This window comes from Ambystoma mexicanum, chromosome 1q (genome assembly GCF_040938575.1).
Source record: "Ambystoma mexicanum isolate Mex_15411 chromosome 1q, UKY_AmexF1_1, whole genome shotgun sequence".
Lineage (NCBI taxonomy): Eukaryota > Metazoa > Chordata > Amphibia > Caudata > Ambystomatidae > Ambystoma > Ambystoma mexicanum.
In genome coordinates, this window is record NC_090922.1 from 909,263,301 (window position 1) to 909,285,796 (window position 22,496).

Sequence of the window (22,496 nt, forward strand, 5' to 3'; positions counted from 1 at the left end):
GGCCGAGTTCCTCGAGGAGTCTCGCAGGGAGTTTCAAAGGAGCACCATGGAGTCCCTGCAGACCCTCGAGGGGAGAGCATAGGCCCGCCTTAGGGAGATTGACACAGAGTTTGATGATGCCCTGGCCGAAACTCTTGGGGGAAATTGTGAGTCATATGAATAGCCCACTGCCTTTGTATATAGTTTTAAGAAGTAGGTTTCATTTGTCTTTTCGTTTTTTTTCGAGCTCCTGCACTTTGCTCCGCATCTTGTATATAGTTATTTTTTTATTGGATTTTTATGATGTTTCAACATTTGTTGGGATCATGGACACTGAATATTGTAAATAGTTTGGGTTTTCATTGGAACTAGTTTTTTCACCATGAAGGAATGGTTTTCCTATGATTTGTGTTTTATTTTGGACATACATTGATGGAGATGGACCATATTTTTAGATTTTTTCATTTTTTTGCATCCCATTGGTTTTCATTTGCACTGTCTTTTGTTTTTTTTATTTGGTTCATGCATGTTTTGTTTGATGTTTCCACTGTATGTGACTTTATGTTTTTCATTATATTTTTGGCCATTGAAATCTAAGTGGTGTCTGGTCTCAATGGTTTATTGCATGTTTCACTCTTCCTTGACTCATTTGTGTGTCCCTGCTGTTCTTCAATGTGGTTCATGTCTGTGCACAGATGCATGCAGGTGTGATATCAGGATTCACATGCCATGAGGCATGTGTTGGGGGCAGGACCAATGGATGGGTGTTGAGCTGCACTGGGGGTGTGCATCGTGTGGTGGCACCTTTTGTTGGCATGTGCTGCATGATTGTATGTTGGTCCAATGTGTTTTGGGGTGTGTGGTGTCACATGAGGCGGGGCCTGCCTGCAGGTTGCCATCACTGGTGGGGGGGCATGAGTCGGGCCTGCCTGCGCCGTATGGTCCCATGTGGGCTGCTTTGCGGGGTATGGTCATGGGTGATGGGGGTCACTTATGGTGTGGGTTGCCTGCAGGGTATGGTCATAGGTGTTGGGGGCCTTGTGGTGTGGGCTGCCTGTGGGGTATGGTCACAGGTGTTGGGGGACCCTTGCGGTGTGGGCTTTCTGTGGGGTATGATCACGGGTGGCTGCTTGTGGGGTATGATCACAGGTGATGGGGGGACCTTGTGATGTGGGTTTCCTCCGGGGTATGGTTACGGGTGGTTTTGGGGTCCCATGTGGTGTGGGCTGCCTGCGGGGTATGATCACAGGTGGGCTTCCTGCGGGGTATGGTCACGGGTGGGCTGCCTGGAGGGTATGGTCTTGGGTGTTGGGGGCCCTTGTGGTGTGGGCTGCCTGTTGGTATGGTCATGGGTGTTGGGGGGCCCTCGTGGTGTGGGCTGCCTGTGGGGTATAGTCAGGGGTGTTAGGGGGGCCCTTGTGGTGTGGGCTGCCTGTGGGATGTGTTCATGGCTGATGGCAGCACGCGGGGCCCATCCACGCAATTTGGCTGGCGCGAGCACGGTGCACGATTTTGCTGGAGTGCGGACGGGGTATCCGCAGGCCTTTCCATGTGATTTTACGCGATTTGGCTGGTGCGAGCAGGGTATGTGATTTTGCTGGGGTATGCGCTGCCCTTTCCATGTGATTTGGCTGCATGCGAGCGGGGTACGCAATTTCGCTGGGGTACGCACGGCCCTTTCCACGCGATTTGGCTGTTGCGAGCAAGGTATGCGATTTCGCTGAGGTGCGGAAGGAGAACACGCAGCCCTTTCCACGCAATTTGGCTGTTGCGAGCGGGGTACGTGATTTTGCGGGGGTGTGGATGGGGTACGCAGGGCCTTATCTACACGATTTGGCTGTTGCGAGCGGGGTATGTGATTTCGCTGGGGTGCGGATGGGGTACGCGCGGGCCTTTCCACATGATTTGGCTGGTGCGAGCGGGGTGAGCAATTTCGCAGTGGTACACGCGGCCCTTTCCATGCGATTTGGCTGTTCCAAGCAGGGTACGCGATTTTGCTGGGGTGCGGATGGGGTACGCACAGAATTTCCACGTGATTTGGCTGGTGCGAGTGGGGTGAGCACTTTCACAGTCGTACGTGTGGCCCTTTCCACGTGATTTGGCTGGTGTGAGCAGGGTACGCAATTTTGCTGGGGTGTGGACGGGGTACACGCAGCCCTTTCCACACAATTTGGCTGGTGCGAGCGGGGTACGCGATTTCGCTGGGTTGCGGACAGGGTACATGTGGCCCTTTCCACATGATTTGGCTGGTGCGAGCGGGGTACATGATTTTGCTGGGGTACGTGTGGCCCTTTGTATGCGATTTGGCTGTAGCAAAAGGGGTACGCGATTTCGCTGGGGTGCGGATGGGGTACGCGCAGGCCTTTCCATGCGATTTGGCTGGTGTGAGCGGGGTGAGTGATTTTGTGGGGTACGTGTGGACCTTTCGACGTGATTTGGCTGTTGCGAGCGGGGTACGCAATTTCGCTAGGGTGCAGACGGGGTACGCACGGGCCTTTCCACGCGATATGCCTGGTGCGAGCGGGGTGAGCGATTTCACGGGGGTACATGCGGCCCTTTCTGCATGATTTGGCTGGTGCGAGTGGGGTATACGATTTCGCTAGGGTGTGGACTGGGTACGCGGGGCCCTTTGCACACAATTTGGCTGGTGCGAGTGGGGTACTCGATTTCGCTGGGGTGCTGATGGGGTACACGCAGCCATTTCCACCTGATTTGGCTGTTGCGAGCGGGGTACGCGATTTTGCTGGGGTACGCGTGGCCCTTTCCACGCAATTTGACAGGTGCGAGCAGGGTACGCTCCAATTTCTCGCACGATTACGATAGGGGTGCTGTGTGCTGGAACATGGATGGCACAGGGCCTTGCACCCTATTGGGCATTTCACTGGCTTTTTTCATGCTCACAGGGCCGTTTTGGGGGCAGCTGTTCATTGCGCCACGGCTACTGATGCCTCAGGAAATCCATGAATACACGTGCTGAGCATTTACTGGTTTGCGCCACAGCTGGCGCATGTGTGGCGCATGCTCCTTTTCAGCGCGCAGCGCTTGCACTGCTTCTGCACTGGATTCTATTAATCGGGCCCTACATGACCAGCTCCTCTTGCTAATACAATTTACGCATCCTAAACCTCTTTCCATGGTTGAGGTGTTGCACTTGCATCTCAACAAGCACATCATGGGACTGATTTCCAAATAATCATTTATTGAATAAAATAAGCAAATGAAAAATGGGAGCAGTCATTACATTTTGTTGTCCCAAACATGATCAAATACCTCAAAGGTAAGGGTGGACTCCTCTATTATACCAAGTGTCTTTGAGCTGATGTTCTGTCTGTAGATCACTCTGAAGCAGTAGGAGAAGGAGGACATGTAAATGCATAGACATCAACACATATTTGTAAAACTAAGATAACATTGAACACCTTGTAGTACATTGTGCATGATAATTTCCATCTCTTATGATATCAGTACTAGTAATAATGATAGCTGGGTGGTGGGTTATACTGGCTGGCAGCTACCTACCAGCTTGACATAGCCCCGTGAGCACAGTGAGGGCTACTGCCAAAGGCAACTGCACAGTAACCAGACAGTACGGTCCACTACTCAGGTAAGTATCGCCGTTAGCACCCTGTAAGGGTTAAAAAACGAATAACGTTTTTGTATTTGATTGCTGGAGACCTGTGAGCCTCTTTTCTTGAAGGCAAACATTGATCATAGAAATATGGTCCCCATGGAAAAAAGAAAAGCAACCTCGAAAATGAGGCCTTTTCCCTTTCCATGGCAGTAAGTGGGGCAAAATGAAGCGCAGCGGTAATGCTCAGGTAAGTGATTTTTTTTTTACTACGACAAGTCATGAGGCAGGATGGCGGTAAGGGGCTACAAGGAGGTGAAATATAAATGAGTAGCGCAGCCTTTGAGAAGCTCGTAATCCAAGCGTCAACACAGCAAGCTTCCTGATTGGCAGAGCCGACTGCTACCTGTACTAATGTTTCATAGCTAATTCGTGGAAGTGTGTCTGTAATAATCAAAGTCAAGCTCCGTAGGTTGAGAAGGAGGCTACCTGTACTAATGTTTCATAGCTAATTAGTGGAAGTGTGTCTGTAATAATCAAAGTCAAGCTCCGTAGGTTGAGAAGGAGGAAATGGCGACTGATTTAAGTCTCTCTTTACCCATAAGCAACTTCCCCCATGGAAACATCTCTGCACACAGAATCATGGCATTATGTGTAGAAAAAGTGCACATTTTGTAAACACAATGGTGATTTCCAGCATATTTGGTCAACACGTTTGCTATGATTTGCTGTTTAACAGTGTGCTGACTTCCAGATAATCAAAATTACACTTGCTGCCGTTTGTCTCATGTTATTGTTCATGTGGAGGACGTCCTCTGTTGTAACATAAAGCAGTATAGCCCCAACAAAAGTTAAGATACTAACTATTGTTGTGTTTTCATTTAATTTTAGGCCCACGTGTTTTTGATGATCTTAACTGTTATTGCAACGATAATTGCATTTATCCTGGCATTTGTATCACAGATGAGCTGGAGTGGTGTAAGTTTAATGTGTTTTTATATTCCAGTATTATTATTTCATGTCATAAACATGTTTTAACATACATACACCTGTTCAATGGCAATGCGGGATTGTCAACCTTTATATGTCACATGTGAGCAACCTTCGTCTTTGTGTCTATTAACCAAACTGTCAAACAGGCTGTTTTAGCCAGCTCTGATCTAATGGGTATGTGCTCATGTTGTGAGGCCTGCCTGTCTAGACGATCCTTGCTGTGATATCAGTTATTTGCAGCAGCTGTTGGTGCATGAAAGCAAAACTGTTGAGGCCTGTCCTGAGATGATTGAGGCTTATCAATGGTTTGTGATGCGCTGTTCCCCTTCCTGACCACGTGGGGATCTCCAGCACTCCTTTAACAGGTCCCCTGAAACCAAGGTTTTTACCCCACTCTTCCCCAGCGCCTGGTTATGACTTTCTTACTTCATTGTTAAGCCAGTCCATCTAGCCCTGTCAGGCTGGATGGACTGGCTACCATTTTAGCATACCTGATAGGTACCTATTTGTTTATACGGTGCAGGCCCATCATCTATACCCAGACATATCCACCATGCAGACAGTCATGCAAATATCACAAGGAAACCACTACACAGGAAACACGTTAGTACACTATATGCGTACTGAACAGAGGACCTTTGCCTGATACACCAAAAAACTCTTAACTCGCACAACATGGGTCAGAACACCCTAAACCCCATGCTGACAGAGGTAGGCATCCATAAACACATCAGAGCCCTATCCAAATGTGTGTGGGTTCTTTAAAATAGGGGAGGGGTGAAACTACATTTACACTTTACACTCACACTTGCCACAAAGTAAGTACAAAGTGTATACGTGTATTTGATTTTTAAGGTGTGAATCTTGGTGTAACGCAACATAGCACTGTACATAGGGATCCACAGCTGAGGTTACAGAAATGGGGGAGGGTAGAGAGAACATTGTTCCATTATTTCTCTTTTTACACTTCGACCACTAATGCTACCCCACCAAGAAAAGGGAAGGAAAGGAGAGGGAAATTAGATATAGAAACAGGAGCAGGTCTTCAAGTGGAGCAAGCTCAGACAACAGGTTTAACTGCAATATAGTGTTACTTCTAAGAACTAGAGGACACAAGAAAACTGTGCTGTTCAGGATGCCAAAGATTATAACCCAATAAATACAAAAACGATTAAAAGCACTGAAATCTCAAATGTCCATACATTGAAGAATCAGAAATCAAGAAATAGGAACTGGTGGGACAGTCACTCCCAACAGGTACACGAATCAATGACCAAAACTAAATTGAAAGTAGACTCATGATCACCTGCCCCTAGTGGGACACATGTTTGCATATTTTAGCTTCAGGCGTGTGGTTCCTGCAGCCATTATTGGACTGCCAAAGTTCCGGTTTTAGCAGCTTGGTGATGGAATGATCTGCTAAACCTAAGGCAGGAAGGAAAGCAGCACATTTTTAAGAAACAGTTAAAAACCCTACTTTTTGAATAAGTCGACTGCCAACCTCCCAAATAGCTATACATACGGTCTTGTGCTTTGAAATGTCTGTGTGGTGCCCTGATGCACAAGGGCTATGGCGCGATATAAATAAATAAATAAATAAACTGCAGTGAGGACACTACTTCCCCACCTTGAGTGTTTCTTCAGTCTTTATAGTTTGTGTTCAGTACTAAATGAGTGAAATTATGCATAGTGTGTGGAACACTATGAAGAAGAACATGCAGGCAAGCATGTGATGGCATCTGTAATTGAGAAAGAGAAACTGACCAATAGTTTATTCTTTGTCTGCAGACGGTGAAGCTGCAACATAAATGTTGTGGTTGTACGATAAATTAAATCAGACTACAACACTTTCCATATCCTTTGCAATGCATGGAGCACAGGAAAGATGTCTTAAAGAAACATCACAAATCCAAGACCACATTTGAAGTCTTGGAATAATTTATCACAATTACATTATGGAATATTATTTATTAATTATTTATTTGTTTTTGGTAATATAAATAACCTTTACAAAAGTTTAAAACATGATACAGTCATAGAATTAAAACATTGCATAAAAGGTGAACATATCATCCCCAAAAAGTAAGATAATTTGGATGAAATATCTAAGATACAATAAATCATTCCTACTAGGAAACATCCAGATTTAAACAGATATTGGAACATTACACATCCCTCCAGTAATTCCAATTCTATCCAGTAGTTTATACAGATTATCACCAAATCACCTGTCAATCAATGAAACAGAAAATTCTGAATATATTTCCGTACAGTCATGAACACAAGCGAAATATCTACTTAGAGTTATCTAAAGTAAATATTAGGGACTGCTACTACTCCCATCCACATGGTTTTAAATTATAACATGTACATTTGTCAATTTACATATATTTTCTAAAAACCTTACTACAGATAACTGTAAAGGCTTGTTTTTCCCATGTAACATTTTCCACCAGAGCAAATCCAAGTTAACCAAACCTGTTGGAACATCATATTTCCTGAAGTACTGTATACATGCATTTATAAGCATAGCGCAATGGATTATTAGATGTTCAAGAGTTTCGATTGCACCAGCAAAATTACAATATCTCATATTATTGGAAACTCTCCTCCACTGTTCTGTGCACATAAGATTTCACGCTTGGTACATTAAATATAAATCGCATACATTTCTGATGCGTGGATTTATCTTGAAACAGGGTCAGATATCGTTCAAGAGTCCCCACTTGCTTGGAATGAAACACCAGATGATGATGCAGGTGTGTAGATAATACCTTTTTGGTGGTGTTGTTCCAGTCCCACCATTTAAGTCTTTTTTTTTGGCCTTAACTGGATTAAAAATGAGAAAATCAAGAGAAATACCCAATTGATTCAGGGTTTCCAGACATTCAGATTTAGGATTACCAAGATATTCCGACAAAGTAGTAGCTGTGCGAAAGCCAGACGCCAACAAGTCATATAATGTACCTTTCGGTACAGTTATCAATTTCCTAAATAATACTAATCTTCTCCATATAATCATCATGACCAAGGAGGTTAGACCTAATTCATATCGAATTGCATCCACTGGTACGCAATTCGGTAGACAGCTACCTGAGGCCCTTAACAGGCATGCTTCATATTTAGGAAGTTCTGCTATGATGCAGAAAGGAAATAACTCAAGACCGTAGCAAAATTGTGGAAGAATCGTCAATTTATAGAAACGTAATGTTGGTACAGAAAAACTTGCCATATTTGCTGTCAATTTTCTGGAGTTATACAGTTAATGGTGCTAATTTCACTGCCAGATATTCCCTATAATGAGATTTCTGATAATCACCAAATATTGGATACCCTAGGTATCTGAGCTAAGGTCTTACCACCAACTTTATATTATTCAAAAACCATGAGAACTGTTTAACTATGCTGTAGTCCAATAGGAGTATGACCAAAAAGTAAAAAGTCATCTGCATAAGCAGTACAGCATATATTGATTCCTTCCACCACTGGAGGAGCGAATGCAGTTTCTTCTAATATTCCTTTAATGTCGGACACATAGAGATTAAATATAGTTGGCACAAATACACACCCTTGTCGCAAGCCATTGGGGGCATCGATTAGACAAGAAAGGCTACCTTGGTTGTTCAACCTCACTTGCAACTTGGATCCCTCATGTAGATGAATTAAGATGGAAAGAAGAGCCACAAGCATGTCTATATGATTTAGCTTTCCCCAAAGTGTAGTTCTGTCAACCCTATCGAAAGCCATTGATAAATCAATGGATGTGATATAGATTGGGGCTGAATCCTTCTTCCACGCTTTCCCCTGTAAGACGTTAAGCAGTAGGCCCCCCACATCCATGCCCACACTCCTTCTGAAACCAAATTGATATTTGGATAAGATGTTGTTCGTATTAATCCATTCTTGAATGTGATTTAGTATGATCCCACAAAAAATCTTAAGAGTCCGCATCCAAGAGAGCGATTGGCCTATAGTTTTTAGGGCATGTTCGATCGCCCTTTTTATAGATGGGAACAATATAGGAAATGTGCCAGGATAAGGGAATTTTGCATGTCCTAATGACATCATCAAACAATAAAAACAAAATTCTGGCCCAAAGATCTTGATTTTGCTTAAAAATAAAATTTGCAAGAGCATTAGGTCCTGCCGCCCTGGAAGAAGATGCCTTATGTATCAGATTTTTAATGTCTTCCTGCGTAATTAAACATTGCCACTCCACATCCCCAATGTAGTTGGGAATTTTCTGAATGTGCTGATTGGATTTATATACCTCCCCAAAATGGGCCGCCCATTGTGTTTCCGAGATGGAGGAAGAAAGACCCTCATGATTAATAATTTTTTTATAATTCATGAGAACCCCAAAGGTTCTAGCCATTTTAACTTTCAAAGAACGAAGAATGTTTTCTCCGTCTGTCTGATAGAGTGCGGCTCGATGAGCCTTGATCTTATGCTTCCATTTATTACAAATCGTTTTCTTTAATTTCCTTTTTTTACATATCAAATAATTTGTTTTGGATGTAACTCGAAGTCTCTAAATGTATGATTCTTATAGTTTCTTATCACCGAGTCGTATTTATGCAAGTGTGTTTGCCGCACACCACCACAGTCCAAACTACGGGGTGTATGTTTAATCACATTCCCAACATAGTGACAGAAAATATGATTTGTGTATAATGTTGGTTTTTTCCCATAGCTAGAGGAATTGAAATCTGACAAAAAGACAGCATTAGATTTTACCACATTTCCCTTATGCCATACATTTCTTGTGTTAGCCGTGTTAATTTGCAAGTTAATTTGACAAAGGGATTCAGAGGCCTTTCCCCAAGACCCTACAAAACTTAACTGAAGGATCTTATGATCACTGAATCCAGTCCACACCAAATTATAGTACGGTGCCAAATCCATCATAGCATATCAGAAAAAAACATAGTTGATTACACTTGAGTGGGCACCTCCAAGCCAAGTTGTATAATCTTCATCATTCCCCAGCAGGTCTCTAGCATTATATAGGCCCCAAGAGTATAAAAAGTTCCCCAATAAACGACCCTGCTGGATTCTACCCACCCGTTGTCGAACCCCCATTCCTTCAACATTTGGACTCATGTCACCCTGCCTGGGGATTTCAACGTTAAACTCTCCCGCAATCAATGTCATAATGTTGGGTGAGATTTCCTGACATTCCATCATGATATTGACCAACTGTTTCAATGCGTCTTGGATTTCCAGATTCGTGCTCCAATATATGTTAATAAGCAAAATATCACAGTAACCTTGGGAAAAACTGTATTCAACACGCATCAACACCGCCAAGCACCAATCAGAAATCCTATAGAATTTAATGTTGCTTGGACCAAGATTCACATTGGCAGCGATAAGCAGAGCCCCCATGGGGTGACCCACAGGTCGCTTCTTAGCCAGTGTTGAATAAATAATAAAACCATCCACAGTGTATTGCTCAGTAAACCAGGCTTCCTGCAGAAAAATGATGGAACTTCCCTTGAGTACAGAACAAATCTCTATTGAATTTATCAGGGACCAATTGCTCCTAGAGTTCCAACTGACCAGAGCCAAAGGGCTCATGTTGTTAACTGTGGGGCTTTAGACCTGCAGTTGTGATATGGCATCCCGCAGTGTCAAAGCCAAGCATCCTAGACTAGATTCATCAGACCCCCCATTACTCGTGGTCTTACTATCTGCAGTCCCAGCTTTATTGATCTGTGACCGCCAAGTTTGTCCCGCCTTAGCCGCCCTATCGCTTATCACATTTTCCAGATCATAACCAAATTTATGGAAGGCATGTGTTTCTTTTAGTACCGCTTCCACAATTGTCCTGCAGTAAAACACCACCCGCATGTAATCATATCTTAAGGGGTGAACAAAATAAACAAGTTTTATATCTCCAGAGGTGATTAACAATAGACTGGGGATTTCTCCAAACAGACTATCTTAGGTCTAGTAAGCGAAACTGGCCCGACATATGGAAACAAATAATGCAGTACAATGCTGGGGTTCTCCGGGAAGGGAGGGGGCCGAGGATTTATGTCATCCCCTTCATTTTTAGGTACTTCCTTGCCAATTCTCCCCAACACTAAATCCTCATGTTGGGATACATTTCGCAATGGAGACCCCGCTGCCTGCCCCTTGGGAATATCTTTAGTGCAGGCCCCTACAGAAATTTTGGAGGCAACCAAGTGCACCCTGGAGCCCGCTACAGCGTTGGAATCATCACCCATGGGCATCTTTGCATCCTTGCTCCTTGCATTCATTTCATTAGTTGACACACTACTATCCTTCAATGCAGAGCATTCTCTTTTAGGTTGGGCAGTATCATGATCGCCCAGAATCAGCTTAATAAACTTTCTTGACACGTTCCATCACCATTTCACCATCCTCCTTTATTTCCGTGTCCATCAAAGTACATGAAACCCCTGCTAGGTTACCACTACCCTTTGAGTCTGGCACCCCTAAAGTATCCTGAAGATAGAATTGCTTTTTCATCCCTGGGCCATTTAGTTGATAACCGTCACCTTGCTGTGGGGAGATTTCTCACCCAGGGAAACCAACAGAGGGGAATTCCCACCCTCATTGGAACCTCTGTTCCTCGTAGCATATGTCAAGTCCCTCTCAGCCCCCACTACCTCCCCAAGCAGAAGTGAGTCTGAACAGGCATATTTCCGGGCATTTAGTGTTATTAAATCTATATCTCTGTTCCTCACAGTAGATACAGTTTGGTCAGGAGCAAATATCTCTGGACCAATCTCTGTGCCAGTCACTTTACCTTTTAGTTTTTCTAGGAAATAAATTCAGGAGACTCCCCTTGTCCACCTGATCTTGCTCTCGAATAGATAGGGTTTTATTGCTAGTGGAGCCCTGGGTACCTTTATTCTTCAAATTGGCATTGATGGTATCTGTGGCTACAGAACCCTCTGTATCTCGACACCAGATAACATCTTCCCCATCCCTTTCATTGTGGGAATCAGAAGTGGGAGTTACATTCTCGTCCCTCGCCAGATTGTGCCAGTGTTCTTGGCTACTTTCCTATATTTACGTTTGTGACCAATATCATTTTTATTTTTCTGGAAATACTGTTTTTTTTTGTTATTTGTTTTATTTTTGGTGGCTGGGGTAAATTTTCTGACCCCTGCCCCACCTCCCCAATGCCGAGCAAGTGGGGTTCATCAGGCACAGCAAGGTGTTCAGCCCCATGACCGCAATTTATATTGGCACCATTTTTGTTCTCCACCGCAGCAATAAGCTGCTTTAAAAGAGTAGTATGCACAATCAGCTCTTCTAAGATTTTCCCATTTAATTGCTCTGCGTGTGTCTGCTCCCACTGGACACCTTGTCCCACAGGTTGGGCTGAAGAGATTTCCCATTCTGCCTCTTTGCCAATAGGATATTGTGACAGCGCTAACAGGGAATTATCCATATCTGTTTGACACTGAGAGTCCCCAGAAGACAGCGCACCCTGAGAAGGACCCATAACCTCACTCATCTTGTCCCCCTCCCCGAATCAATCAATAGAATAGATTCATCACCAGTGCCTTCTCCATCATTTAGATTGCGCATAGCGATATCCATAGAAGAGGGGGGGAAGGGGGGGCATGGCCATACTCCTTGTGCCCCTTATTGGTGTAAAAACCAAGGGCGCAGAAAGAATATCGTGATAGGGTCTAGCCTCCGCCATAGATTGGCACCTTGTCAGTGGAACAGTCCTTTTATATGTGTATAGTTCACGCTTACCCTTCTTCATAGTAATTACCATGCAACCGTAGCACCAATTTAGTGCAATGCACATAAGTATGGACCCCAGATCTAACTAACAGTATGCAAAAGCCTGTATCAGAAAAAAAGGAGTCATATTAATTTTCTCGTTTTAAGGCATTATATATATGATGTTAGTGAGAGAGGCAATCACATGAATTCCAAAAGTATAAAAAGAAGTGCACTAAAGAAATAGCACAAATATACTATGTCTCAATTGTACAAATGTGCACTGTAAATCTTATAATACACCATACCTGCCACGATAAAGGATGTGAACAAGTGCCATGCTACTCAAAACTCCTCAAACCGAATCCATGTAAATAAAAAAACATCAGTTAAGTACTTCCATAGTAATTATAATTCCAGCTACAATGCCGCTCCCAATCGACCACGCTGAACAGCCCAACACTTTTGTATACTTCCGGTGCGCGTTGTGCGCGCTTCCCGGGATAAATGTACGGTGCTGTGGCCAATGGCTGCACCGCAGAGGCGGGTCAGTTGCTTGTGGCTGGAGGCGGGCTGAAGAAAAAGAGAGAAGCAGATTTTAAAATTATGGCAGAGAAGGGCAAGGCACAAGTCACGTCACACTGCCTCTGTCTCCAGTCAATCCAAGCAGTCAGACAAAGTCAAATAGCGACAGTCATTTACTTTCAAAGTCCGCAGGAACTGCACACAGTGTTTCCACAACTCAATTCACTCGAGGTTTCTCCTTGCCAACGGACAGTCCAAAGAAAGGATGCAGGCAAGAGATAGCACACAAGAGCACACAGCCCAACAGCCCAACACTTTCGTACAATTCCGGTGCTTGTGCGGTGCGTGCGCCCGGGATAGATGTACAGTGCTGTGGAAAATGGCTGCGGTGCAGAGGCGGGTCAGTTGCTTGTGGCTGGAGGCGGGTTTCAAAATCTGCAGGAACTGCACACAGTGTTTCCATGATGCAATTCACTCGAGGCTTCTCCTTGCCAACGGACAGTCCAAAGCAAGGATCCAGACAAGCAATAGCACACAAGAGCACCCAGCCCAAGAGCCCAACACTTTCGTACACTTCCGGCTGTAACAAGGTCACCTTCTTTGTTTGCAGATTAATTGTGCATATTTGCCTGTGGTATTTGCCTGTGGTACTTTTGGTCAAATTTTCAGGTTTTGCATATATATGTTGTGTGTTTTTGTGTGTTTTTGTGTTTGGGGGTAGTGGATTGTGACGTGGTGGGTGGAAGGATGAGGTGGTGGGGATGGGTTAGATTAGCATTTAGGGGGTTACATCCCCCCATTCCCATTAACAAAAAATCTCACCAAAATGACCACGGGAAAAATGCATGATAAATTGATCTTGTTAAAAACACGTACAATGGGGCTGTGGCATGGCGCCGAAAGGGATGGCAGGCTGATTCTGCGCTCCCGCTCTGAATGACACTTCATATAATATAAATGCATTTTTGTTTTCTTATGTAACTTGTTCCTAAAACGTAATGTACACTGACCATGTGGAGGTTTTTGGTGGCACCAAGACTGCCAGCTCTCTCACGGGTTTCGACACTCTCCTTCCCGTTGGCTACAAGATCCTCCCCGAACCCAGAACCAACTGTCCCGGTGGCGTTGTAGCCTTGATTTTCCCACAGTGGGTCCCTGCTTCTACCATTCCAATGCAGCACTACTACTCCTTTGAATGCCTGGCCTGCAGGCTCTCCATCTCTCCTGGCCTCTCTCTGAATGCCTGGCCTGCAGGCTCTCCATCTCTCCTGGCCTCTCTCTCACTGTGGACACTATCTACAGGCCACCTGGCCACCTAGCCCTCTTCCTCTCTGAGTGGGCGGAACTCTCCTCCTCGCTCCTTGACTCTACCTTCCAAATTCTCCTCCTCAGAGACTTGAACATCCACCTGGATACTACCAGCCCTTCTTCAGGACTCTTTTGCAACCTCTGCAATTCTCTCTCCTCTCTCTCTGTCTCTCTCTGTCTCTCTCACTCTCTATTCTTCCAACTGGTCCAACTTACTCTGCAGGGCACACCCTGTATGTTCTGATCTCCTCAGACCTCCCCTTCTCTAACCCTCTAACCACTCCTCTCGCTTGGTGTGATCACTTTCTCATTTCTTCCCACCTCTCTCTCTCTCCCCAGCAGGTCAAGCCGACTCCAGCACTACCACCTACCTTCTCAGTCATCCGACTAATGAAGCGTGTGTCAGTTGAGGCTTTTGCCGCTACTTTCATACCTCCTCCTACACCTTTGGTGGACTCACACGCTGACACAGACCACTCTAACCTTCATCCCTCTATCGTTAACACTCTGGATGTTCTTGCCCCTGTCATGAGGATCTGCTGGAAGCCAAATCCAAGTGCAACATTTGGTACGATTCAGAACTCGCTGCCCTCAAACACAAGTGTAGGGCGGTGGAGAGGAAGTGGAGGGCCTTGGGCACACCCCCTGACAAGCTGGCCTGCTGCCTGCTCCAAAGACAGTACAGATTCTGTCCTCTCTAGGAAGAGAGCCTACATCCAAGCCCACATCTCTGTGGCATCTGACAACTCGGCCAAACTTTTCAAAATCTGCAATGAGCTGGCCAATCATGCTGCAGTCTCTACCTCTCCTGTACCCTCTCAGGCCCTCTGCATGGCCTTGGCCTCTTATTTCACCACTAAAACTCAGGACATCCTGTCCATCCCCTCTTTCTCTACCTCCTCTTCCTCCTCCTCTACCACTCCTGGCCCGTCTGAGGACATCTCTCCTCCTTCTTTAGCCTCCTTTCCCCTGTTCACCCCTGATGATGTTTCTAAGACCGATCTATGAAAGTCTCATCAGAGCAGTTTTTCCCCTGCTCATCCAGAACAATCAAGGACCACATCGACACCCTTGATCCAGCCTTGGCCAATTTCTGCAATCACTCCTTTGCCACTGGAACTTTCCCCTCCTCCTTATGCACTTTCTTGTGCACCCCTTCTAAAGAAACCCTCTATTGATCCTTCCTCCACGGCTAACTATCGCCCAGTCTCCATCACTCATTTCCTAGGCAAACTCTTGGAAAGCTAGCCATCTCCCAGCTTAATCTACATACTGAATCTGTTTGTTGCCTCCATGACCACCATGGCTTCAGAGCTGCCAGAAACATGGAAACTGCTCTCCTGAACACGCACTCTACAATCTTGACTTTAATCTCCCTTCTGTCCTCATTCTCCTTGAACTAACCTCTGCTTTTGACATGGTCAACATACCATCCTGCTCAATCATCTCCGGGACAACCTTGGTATTACTGATCAGGCCCTGGCATGGTTGGCCTCCTTTCTCACCAACCAACCATCTCAGGTCCAACTAGGGTCTTTCCTCCTTTCTATCTCTCTCTCTCTACTTGTGGTGTTCCACAGGGGTCTAACCTCTCTCCTTGGCTCTTCGACCACTACCTGGCACCTCTGGCCCACTGCATTGCTACTTTCTGCTCCAATTTTCAATGTTATGTGGATGGCACTCAGCTCTCTTTCAGGCTCCCCTCAGCCACCCCTGCTTCGTCTCTCCTACCAGACTGTCTGGCTGCAATGCAGGAATGGGGTGCTGCCAAAGATCTCTGCCTTACCAGTATGACTGAGATCCTCCTTATTGGGACACCTGCTTCCTCCTTTCCACTCTCTCTCTCTCTGGCTGCCCACATTGGGCCCTCTTCCTGGCCCTTCCTGTGGGGCTAAGAACCCCAGTGTCATCTTCAGCTCCATGCTCTTCATCTCCTCTCAAATATCTGATGTCTCTAAGAAGTCAAACTATCAGCTGCACCTCCTCAGAGGTATTCTTCCTTTTCTCACTTTTCCGCATAAGCTCACTGTCTCCAGAGCTCTCGCACTCTATATGTTGGACTATTGCAACAGCCTATTTCAAAATCTTCCTGTCTCTACTCTTCAACCTTTACAACGTATCCAGAACAGGACTGCAAGACTTGTCCTGGGCCTCAAGCCTAGGGATCATATCTCTCCAGCTCCAGAATATCTTCACTGGCTCCTGTTAGCAGCAATGATCAACTTCAAGACCCTCTGCATTGTCCACAAGTCTTTCTGGGGCCTTGGACTGCTCTACCTCCAACGTTCTCTTCCAAAACCCCTTCCTTCTTGAGCTCTCCGCTCATCCACATCCAACTCTCTCAGGGTCAGACGTTTCTCCAAGCAGAGAGTTGGGAGCAGATCTAGCTCCTTGGCTGGGGCCTCCCTCTGGAACAGCCTCCCTGCCTCTCTCAAAGTTGAGGAGAACCTCCTTCAGTTCTGGACACAACTCAAGACCTTCCTCTTTGCTTCTGCTTTCGATCTTCCTCTCCCCTGCTGATGTACCTGACTGCTCCGCACACTGGTCACCAGGTCACCATATGAACTCGGGCCCAGGCTCCTGAATGTCCAGTTACCCCTGCACTGCCTCCGGGCTACCCAGCACTTAAGGGTCTGTATCTGCAACCCTACAGTCCCTTCTCTCTGAACTTATGAGCCACCCGCTGGCTGCACGTGTGAGTTAACTGAACTTCCCACTTCCCCTCCCCCTGGCACTTCACACCTTCTCTCTTACCTGCACTTGCACAATCTGAGTGACACAAGGCCTAGCAAGATCGTTATTTTGTCCTCCCTTGTTTCCCCTCCTTATCTTATCGCGCCTGGAAACACTTTTGTACAGGTGCGTTATAAATGCCACATCATATGATATCATATCATTTCACTCAGAGAGGTGTGTGTGCCTCTCCTCCATTTTGTTCTGGAGCTCGCTGGTGGGCTGATGAGCAGCTGTGTCCCGTGACCTGCAGGGCCCAAGTTCCCGTCAGCTGTGTCGGCAGACGTGCGATGTGCGCGTCAAATGTTTCGAGGGAAGTGCATTTCTCCCACAACACTGGTTTGCTGTTAAATGCAGGTTTGGCTTGAAAAAAGACATTAAGTTACTTTTATTATTTACAATCTGAGATTCACCACAGAATATTCTTAAATGCAGGCATCTGTGCCCTCTCTATGGATGGTTTGTCATGTATTGGTTATCCATGAAGCGTCTGTGAATAATAATTTCTTAACAAGTTGGAATTTATTTTTTATTTTAATTATGGTAGAGAATGTAATGGCCTAGTTCTGAAGCGATTTGTACTGCTCGACACAGGCTTTATGGCTTGTACTACCATACTGGATGAGCGATATTATAATGTGAGCTGTATCTCATATCACAGCATTCCCTAAATATTTTACAGCCATTATATATGCCCTTGGAAAGTACATGGGCATGATACTTTATATTTGCAGTACATGACTATTTTGTGGGTATGCATGGTATTCACCACCTCTTCGCTGTGCGGATAAGTTGCCAGCTACCAAATATGGAAGGAGTGATGTTGTGTGCTGAAACTATTTCAACCTCTATCCAAAATTAAAGTGCTGGATCCGGTCATAAGTTAGCATATACATCATATGTGTGTCATATACTATATCTGGCCTTGAAGTAGCACAGTGGTACCTGCGCACTCTGTCAACATTTCTTTGTCACCAGTTCTTGCACATGAGAACAAATCTATGGGTACTTCAAAGAAAGGTCAAGCCAAAGAGGCAGCTCCTGCTTCGTCTAACACACCTAAAAGGCAAATGAGTGAGTCACCAACTCCAAAAGAAGGTAACATGGATCCGGCCATGCATGACATATTAATGTAAAATATGCCCCTGAAGCCCTTTATAGAAACCCCTATGCCAAATTGCAACAATCTGATGACAAACGGTCTGTGTTTCAATCTAGAATAACTAAAGTCGAACGGTGAGTTAGTAATGCAGAGGATTTTACTAACAGAATGATGATCTTAGAAACCACAGTTAAAGCTCTGCAGAAAAAATCTGAAAACGTATAAAACAGAAATACAAGAAACAAATTACGTATGGTAGGTTCTCCGGAAGGAGCTAAAAAAAGAAACCTCATTCTTTTTCTTACTACCATGCTCCCAAAACTTTTGTATCTCCCTTCTTCTCTTCAATTGAATATTCAAAGAGCACATCACGTGGGCACTGTCAGTTCAATACGCAACACCAATAATTCCTTGAGAACTCTTATTTTTGCTCTTTTGGATTGCACACACATTCATCTCATAATAAACAGTGTGAAATAAGCTAAGCATCTAACATGGGACGGCAAAAAGATTTGTATCTCACAGGATGTATTCAATGCAACAGCGGCAAGGAGAAAAGAACTTCTTATGTTTAGATCTGCGCGTAGGCAGCTTAATGCAGATTTGATATTATTCATACTTGCATTTTGAAAGTCACAATCAAGGGTCATACTGCTACTTCTAAAAATCCGAAGGACCTTGGACAGTTTATTCAATCCCAGAGGATGGATGAAATTAATACTTCGATTCCTCCTCTCGGAAATTAATCTTAGGAATTTATGGTATTAAATACCATTGGATATAGAGGTCATCTTACGTCGAAGTGGTGCTGTGGTTAGCCCCATCTCAATGGGCTCCCCACCCCAACTATATCTTAAGTCAACATGATCAGGTGTGGCTGTTTCCAGTTAGTTGCAATGTTATCTTTAGTTGAAAGTTGTCACTTTTTATGGATTACTTTTATGTTGTTGGTTGTCTCCCCTTTTTGTCTCTTGTCCTCCTACTTGTCCTTTCCTCAGGATAATCTACTTGTACATCATAAATGGAATAGTCTTTGTTACTTCATGATAAGTAGCAATTTTACTTCCTTGTGCCCCCGTTCACTTCAACTTTACATCAATATGTTTTTTATTTTTCTGCCTCTCACCCCAATGTCATTGAATATATCTTCATGGAATGTTAAAGGTCTTCATAACCCTATAAAAAGACACAAATACCTTCATTTGAATAGAACCATCAATCGCCTGTATTCAGGAAACTCACCTGTCAGAGACTGAAGCTTCCAAGCTCAAAAGATATGGGTTGGTCAAGTATTTACTAGTGCAGCTCAATGGAAGAAGAATGGTGTTATTGCCCCAATCAACAAAACTCTTAACTACAAGGTAATTCAATATGACTCTGATGATTTAGGTAGATGGATATGGTAGATGGTTATTTCTCAAACTCCTCATTGGCTCAGTTGAGTACACAATTCGGAATGTTCATGGCCCTACCTCACCTGATCCTGCCTTTTGGTTGCACTTAAAAGACTATCTCTTTCATTCCAAGGTTAATATTCTTATTGTTTGTGAAGAATGTAAGTAAATTATAGACCCTTTTCTTGATAGGAAGTCGAAGATCTGTTTTAAAAATTCTAAGCCGCAAAAGACATTTCTTAACTTTATTTCTGAACTTGGCCTTATTGACGCATGGCACATAACCCTTCATACCTAGAGTTTACTTTTTATTCCAATCCATGTGATTTCTTCTCCAGAATTAAATACATTTTCCTCTCTGATTATATGTTAGAGTTCACATTATCTCATATGTGGTCATGAAAAAGAAAAAAACTGAAACATGAATCTGAAACTATGCTGAAACAGCTAAAAGCCCTTGAGAAGCAATACATCCAAAACCCACAGCATGTTCTTAATGACATCATACAATTGAGAATTAAATAGAACAAACTAGCTTCAGAGTATTCTTGTGCTATGCTATCAAAGTACAAAGCTAAGATATATCAATACTCTAATAAGACAAGCACATCTCTTGCCTCTTACCTCAAGATTAAAAGAGAAAGGGCCAGAGTGGATGTGATTAAGGATACTTTAGATAACAGAAAATTTCTGGACACAAACAATATTGATCATTTTTCCAAATTCTACCAAAAATGATTACCTCTGAATCGAACCCAAGCAATTCTCGTACCAATGATTTCTTTAGGAACCTATCTCACTCCAGTTACCCTTCGCATGTGTCCTTGTTGAACAATCCCATTACCCAAAATGAAATTCTTAGTGCAATTCAAGACATTAAAGCACTAGACCCAGATGGGCTTCCTGCCGATTTCTATACCAGCTTCAAAGATTTACTAGTCCCAAAATGCATGAACTCTTTTGTAACTTTTTCTCATTCTCTATGTCTGAAGGTTCTTGTACGGAAGCCATGCTAATTGTTTTCCCAAAAACCAATAAAGTCCCTGACCTCCGTAAAAGTTACAGACTTACCTCCCTTATCAATGCTGATTGTAAAATTGTTGCTAAAATCTTGGCTAACCGACTCGTTCCATTCCTATCTAATTCAATTAAAAGTGAACAAGTGGGCTATGGTAAGGGGAGATTATCTTGGTCTAATATGCAACTGTTTTTGGATGCTTAGATGTTCTAGATAATTCAAAAGACCCCTATGCAGCCATCGCTCTGGATGCGGACAAAGCAGTTGACTGGGTGGAATGGGACTTTATGTTTGATGTGCTCAGGTGTCATGGTCTGGGGGATTCATTCCTGTCTATGATCAATGTGCTTTATTCTAACCCCAAAACAGCCATCTTTGTTAATGGACAAATGTCTTCTTATTTTGAACTGTAAAGAGGTACCAGAAAGGGGTGTCCTCTCTCTCTCCTTCTACTTATACTAGCCCTTGAACTTTTCTTGAGGCCATTAGACTCAGAGATGTACAAATCAAATTAGCTGCATACACTGATGATGTCCTTTTAACTCTGAAATAAATCCCAATTCAAGCTTATGGAATTACCTGGCCATCATCACGTGTTTTTCATTACTCTATCACCATAAGCTTAATATGGACATATCAGAGGTTTTACCTCTTAATATCTATTGCTCTAAACATCACATCAAACCCTTTAGCATGAAATGGTGTCCAATGGGGATCAAATATTTAGGCATAGACATTTCCTTCTCAACAAAAGATATCATTAAAGAAAATATGAATATTATCTAGAATTAGACACCTTACAGACTCATGGTCCCGCTTCATTTGTCTTGGTGGGGACATCTTCAGACCATCAAAATTATGATATTCCCAATTGTTTTTTATACCCTATATATGCTTCCTTCCCTCCAAATACTATAAAGCAATTTATTCATGTCTAGCCAAATTTCTATGGGGTAAGAAAAAACACAGAATCTCACTGGGCAAGCACAGCAGATCTGCTCAAAATGGGGTGTTGGGCTCCCATATTTTATAAAGTCAAATTCAGTTTTTGTGTTGAGGACGGCTCAACTCTGGTCTGTGCCTATTGACTATAATACTGCACCATCTTGGGTATGTTTGGAAAATAATATAGCTTTGCCATTATCACTGACAGGCTCACTTACCTCAATGTGTCTCACAATATCTGTGGTTTTATGATATGTTTAGTGTTAATGGTAAAATGTTCTTCTGTAAAGCATGGCTTCTCAAAGGTATTAAATATGTACACCAATTATTTAACCGGGGGACTTCACTTAACTTTAATGAATTAAGAGTGAAATTCTCCACTCCAGTTTCCTTTTGGCACAGATTTTGACACAACTTTGAGACCTTACTGGTGACCTCTTCTGCTCTCAGCGATGTAAGACTACAGCTTATGCATAATTCGTACTTCACTGCTTCAATGCTTCATAACATTCTTGCAGTGAGAATTGTTTCCGATCCTCATTGGGGGTCGCAGTTGGCTTGGCAGCAGGATTATTCCCTAACTACTGAGGATAATTACTGGCCAAATGTTTGGCAAAACATCTCTTTGATCACTGAATCTGCAAGCCTGACTCAAACATTGTACTTCTTCCACCACAGAGTTTTTGTCACTCCCACTAAATGTAAGATTGCTCAAAATGACAAAATGTTGCTGCAGCTGATGTTGATGGTTCGTTCAAGCATATGTTCATGGAATTTAAGTTTGTTAAAAAGTTTTGGGAAAATGTTTGGGACTGTATGAAACACATTTTTAATATGCAAGATGATTTTAACTTCAAGCTTCTTCTTTGTGGTAGTGCAATCTTGCAACACATACTTGAGACCAATACTCGCCATCTGTTTGACCTTTTTATTTTGGTTGATATCCAAACTATTACCGCTAACTGGAAGATTATAGATCATATTAACCATCATGTCTGGTGGAATTCCATATGCAACACTCACAGATTAGCAAGAGGCATTGCCTCATCCCCATGCCTACTAAACATGATTTGAAGTGGAACGTGTTCATTGACTACCTTGCTAATGTTGTCCCTACTCTCTAAATATTAATATCACTATATTAGATTATCCCATTCCCCCTACGTTTTTGTCCTGTTCATGTTTTATCCCCTACGTAAAACATTTGGTATATTTATT

The 22,496-nt window shown here is 43.6% G+C and overlaps 1 protein-coding gene across 1 annotated transcript in view; it reads left to right on the forward strand.

The window, feature by feature from the left end:
- Nucleotides 1-22,496, forward strand: part of LOC138559368 (putative ferric-chelate reductase 1) — a 482,214-nt gene that overhangs the window by 372,042 nt on the left and 87,676 nt on the right. The window contains exon 14 of the mRNA XM_069642735.1: nucleotides 4,439-4,525. Within this exon, the coding sequence (XP_069498836.1) occupies nucleotides 4,439-4,525 (87 nt within the window). The remainder of the gene's footprint in view (nucleotides 1-4,438; nucleotides 4,526-22,496) is intronic.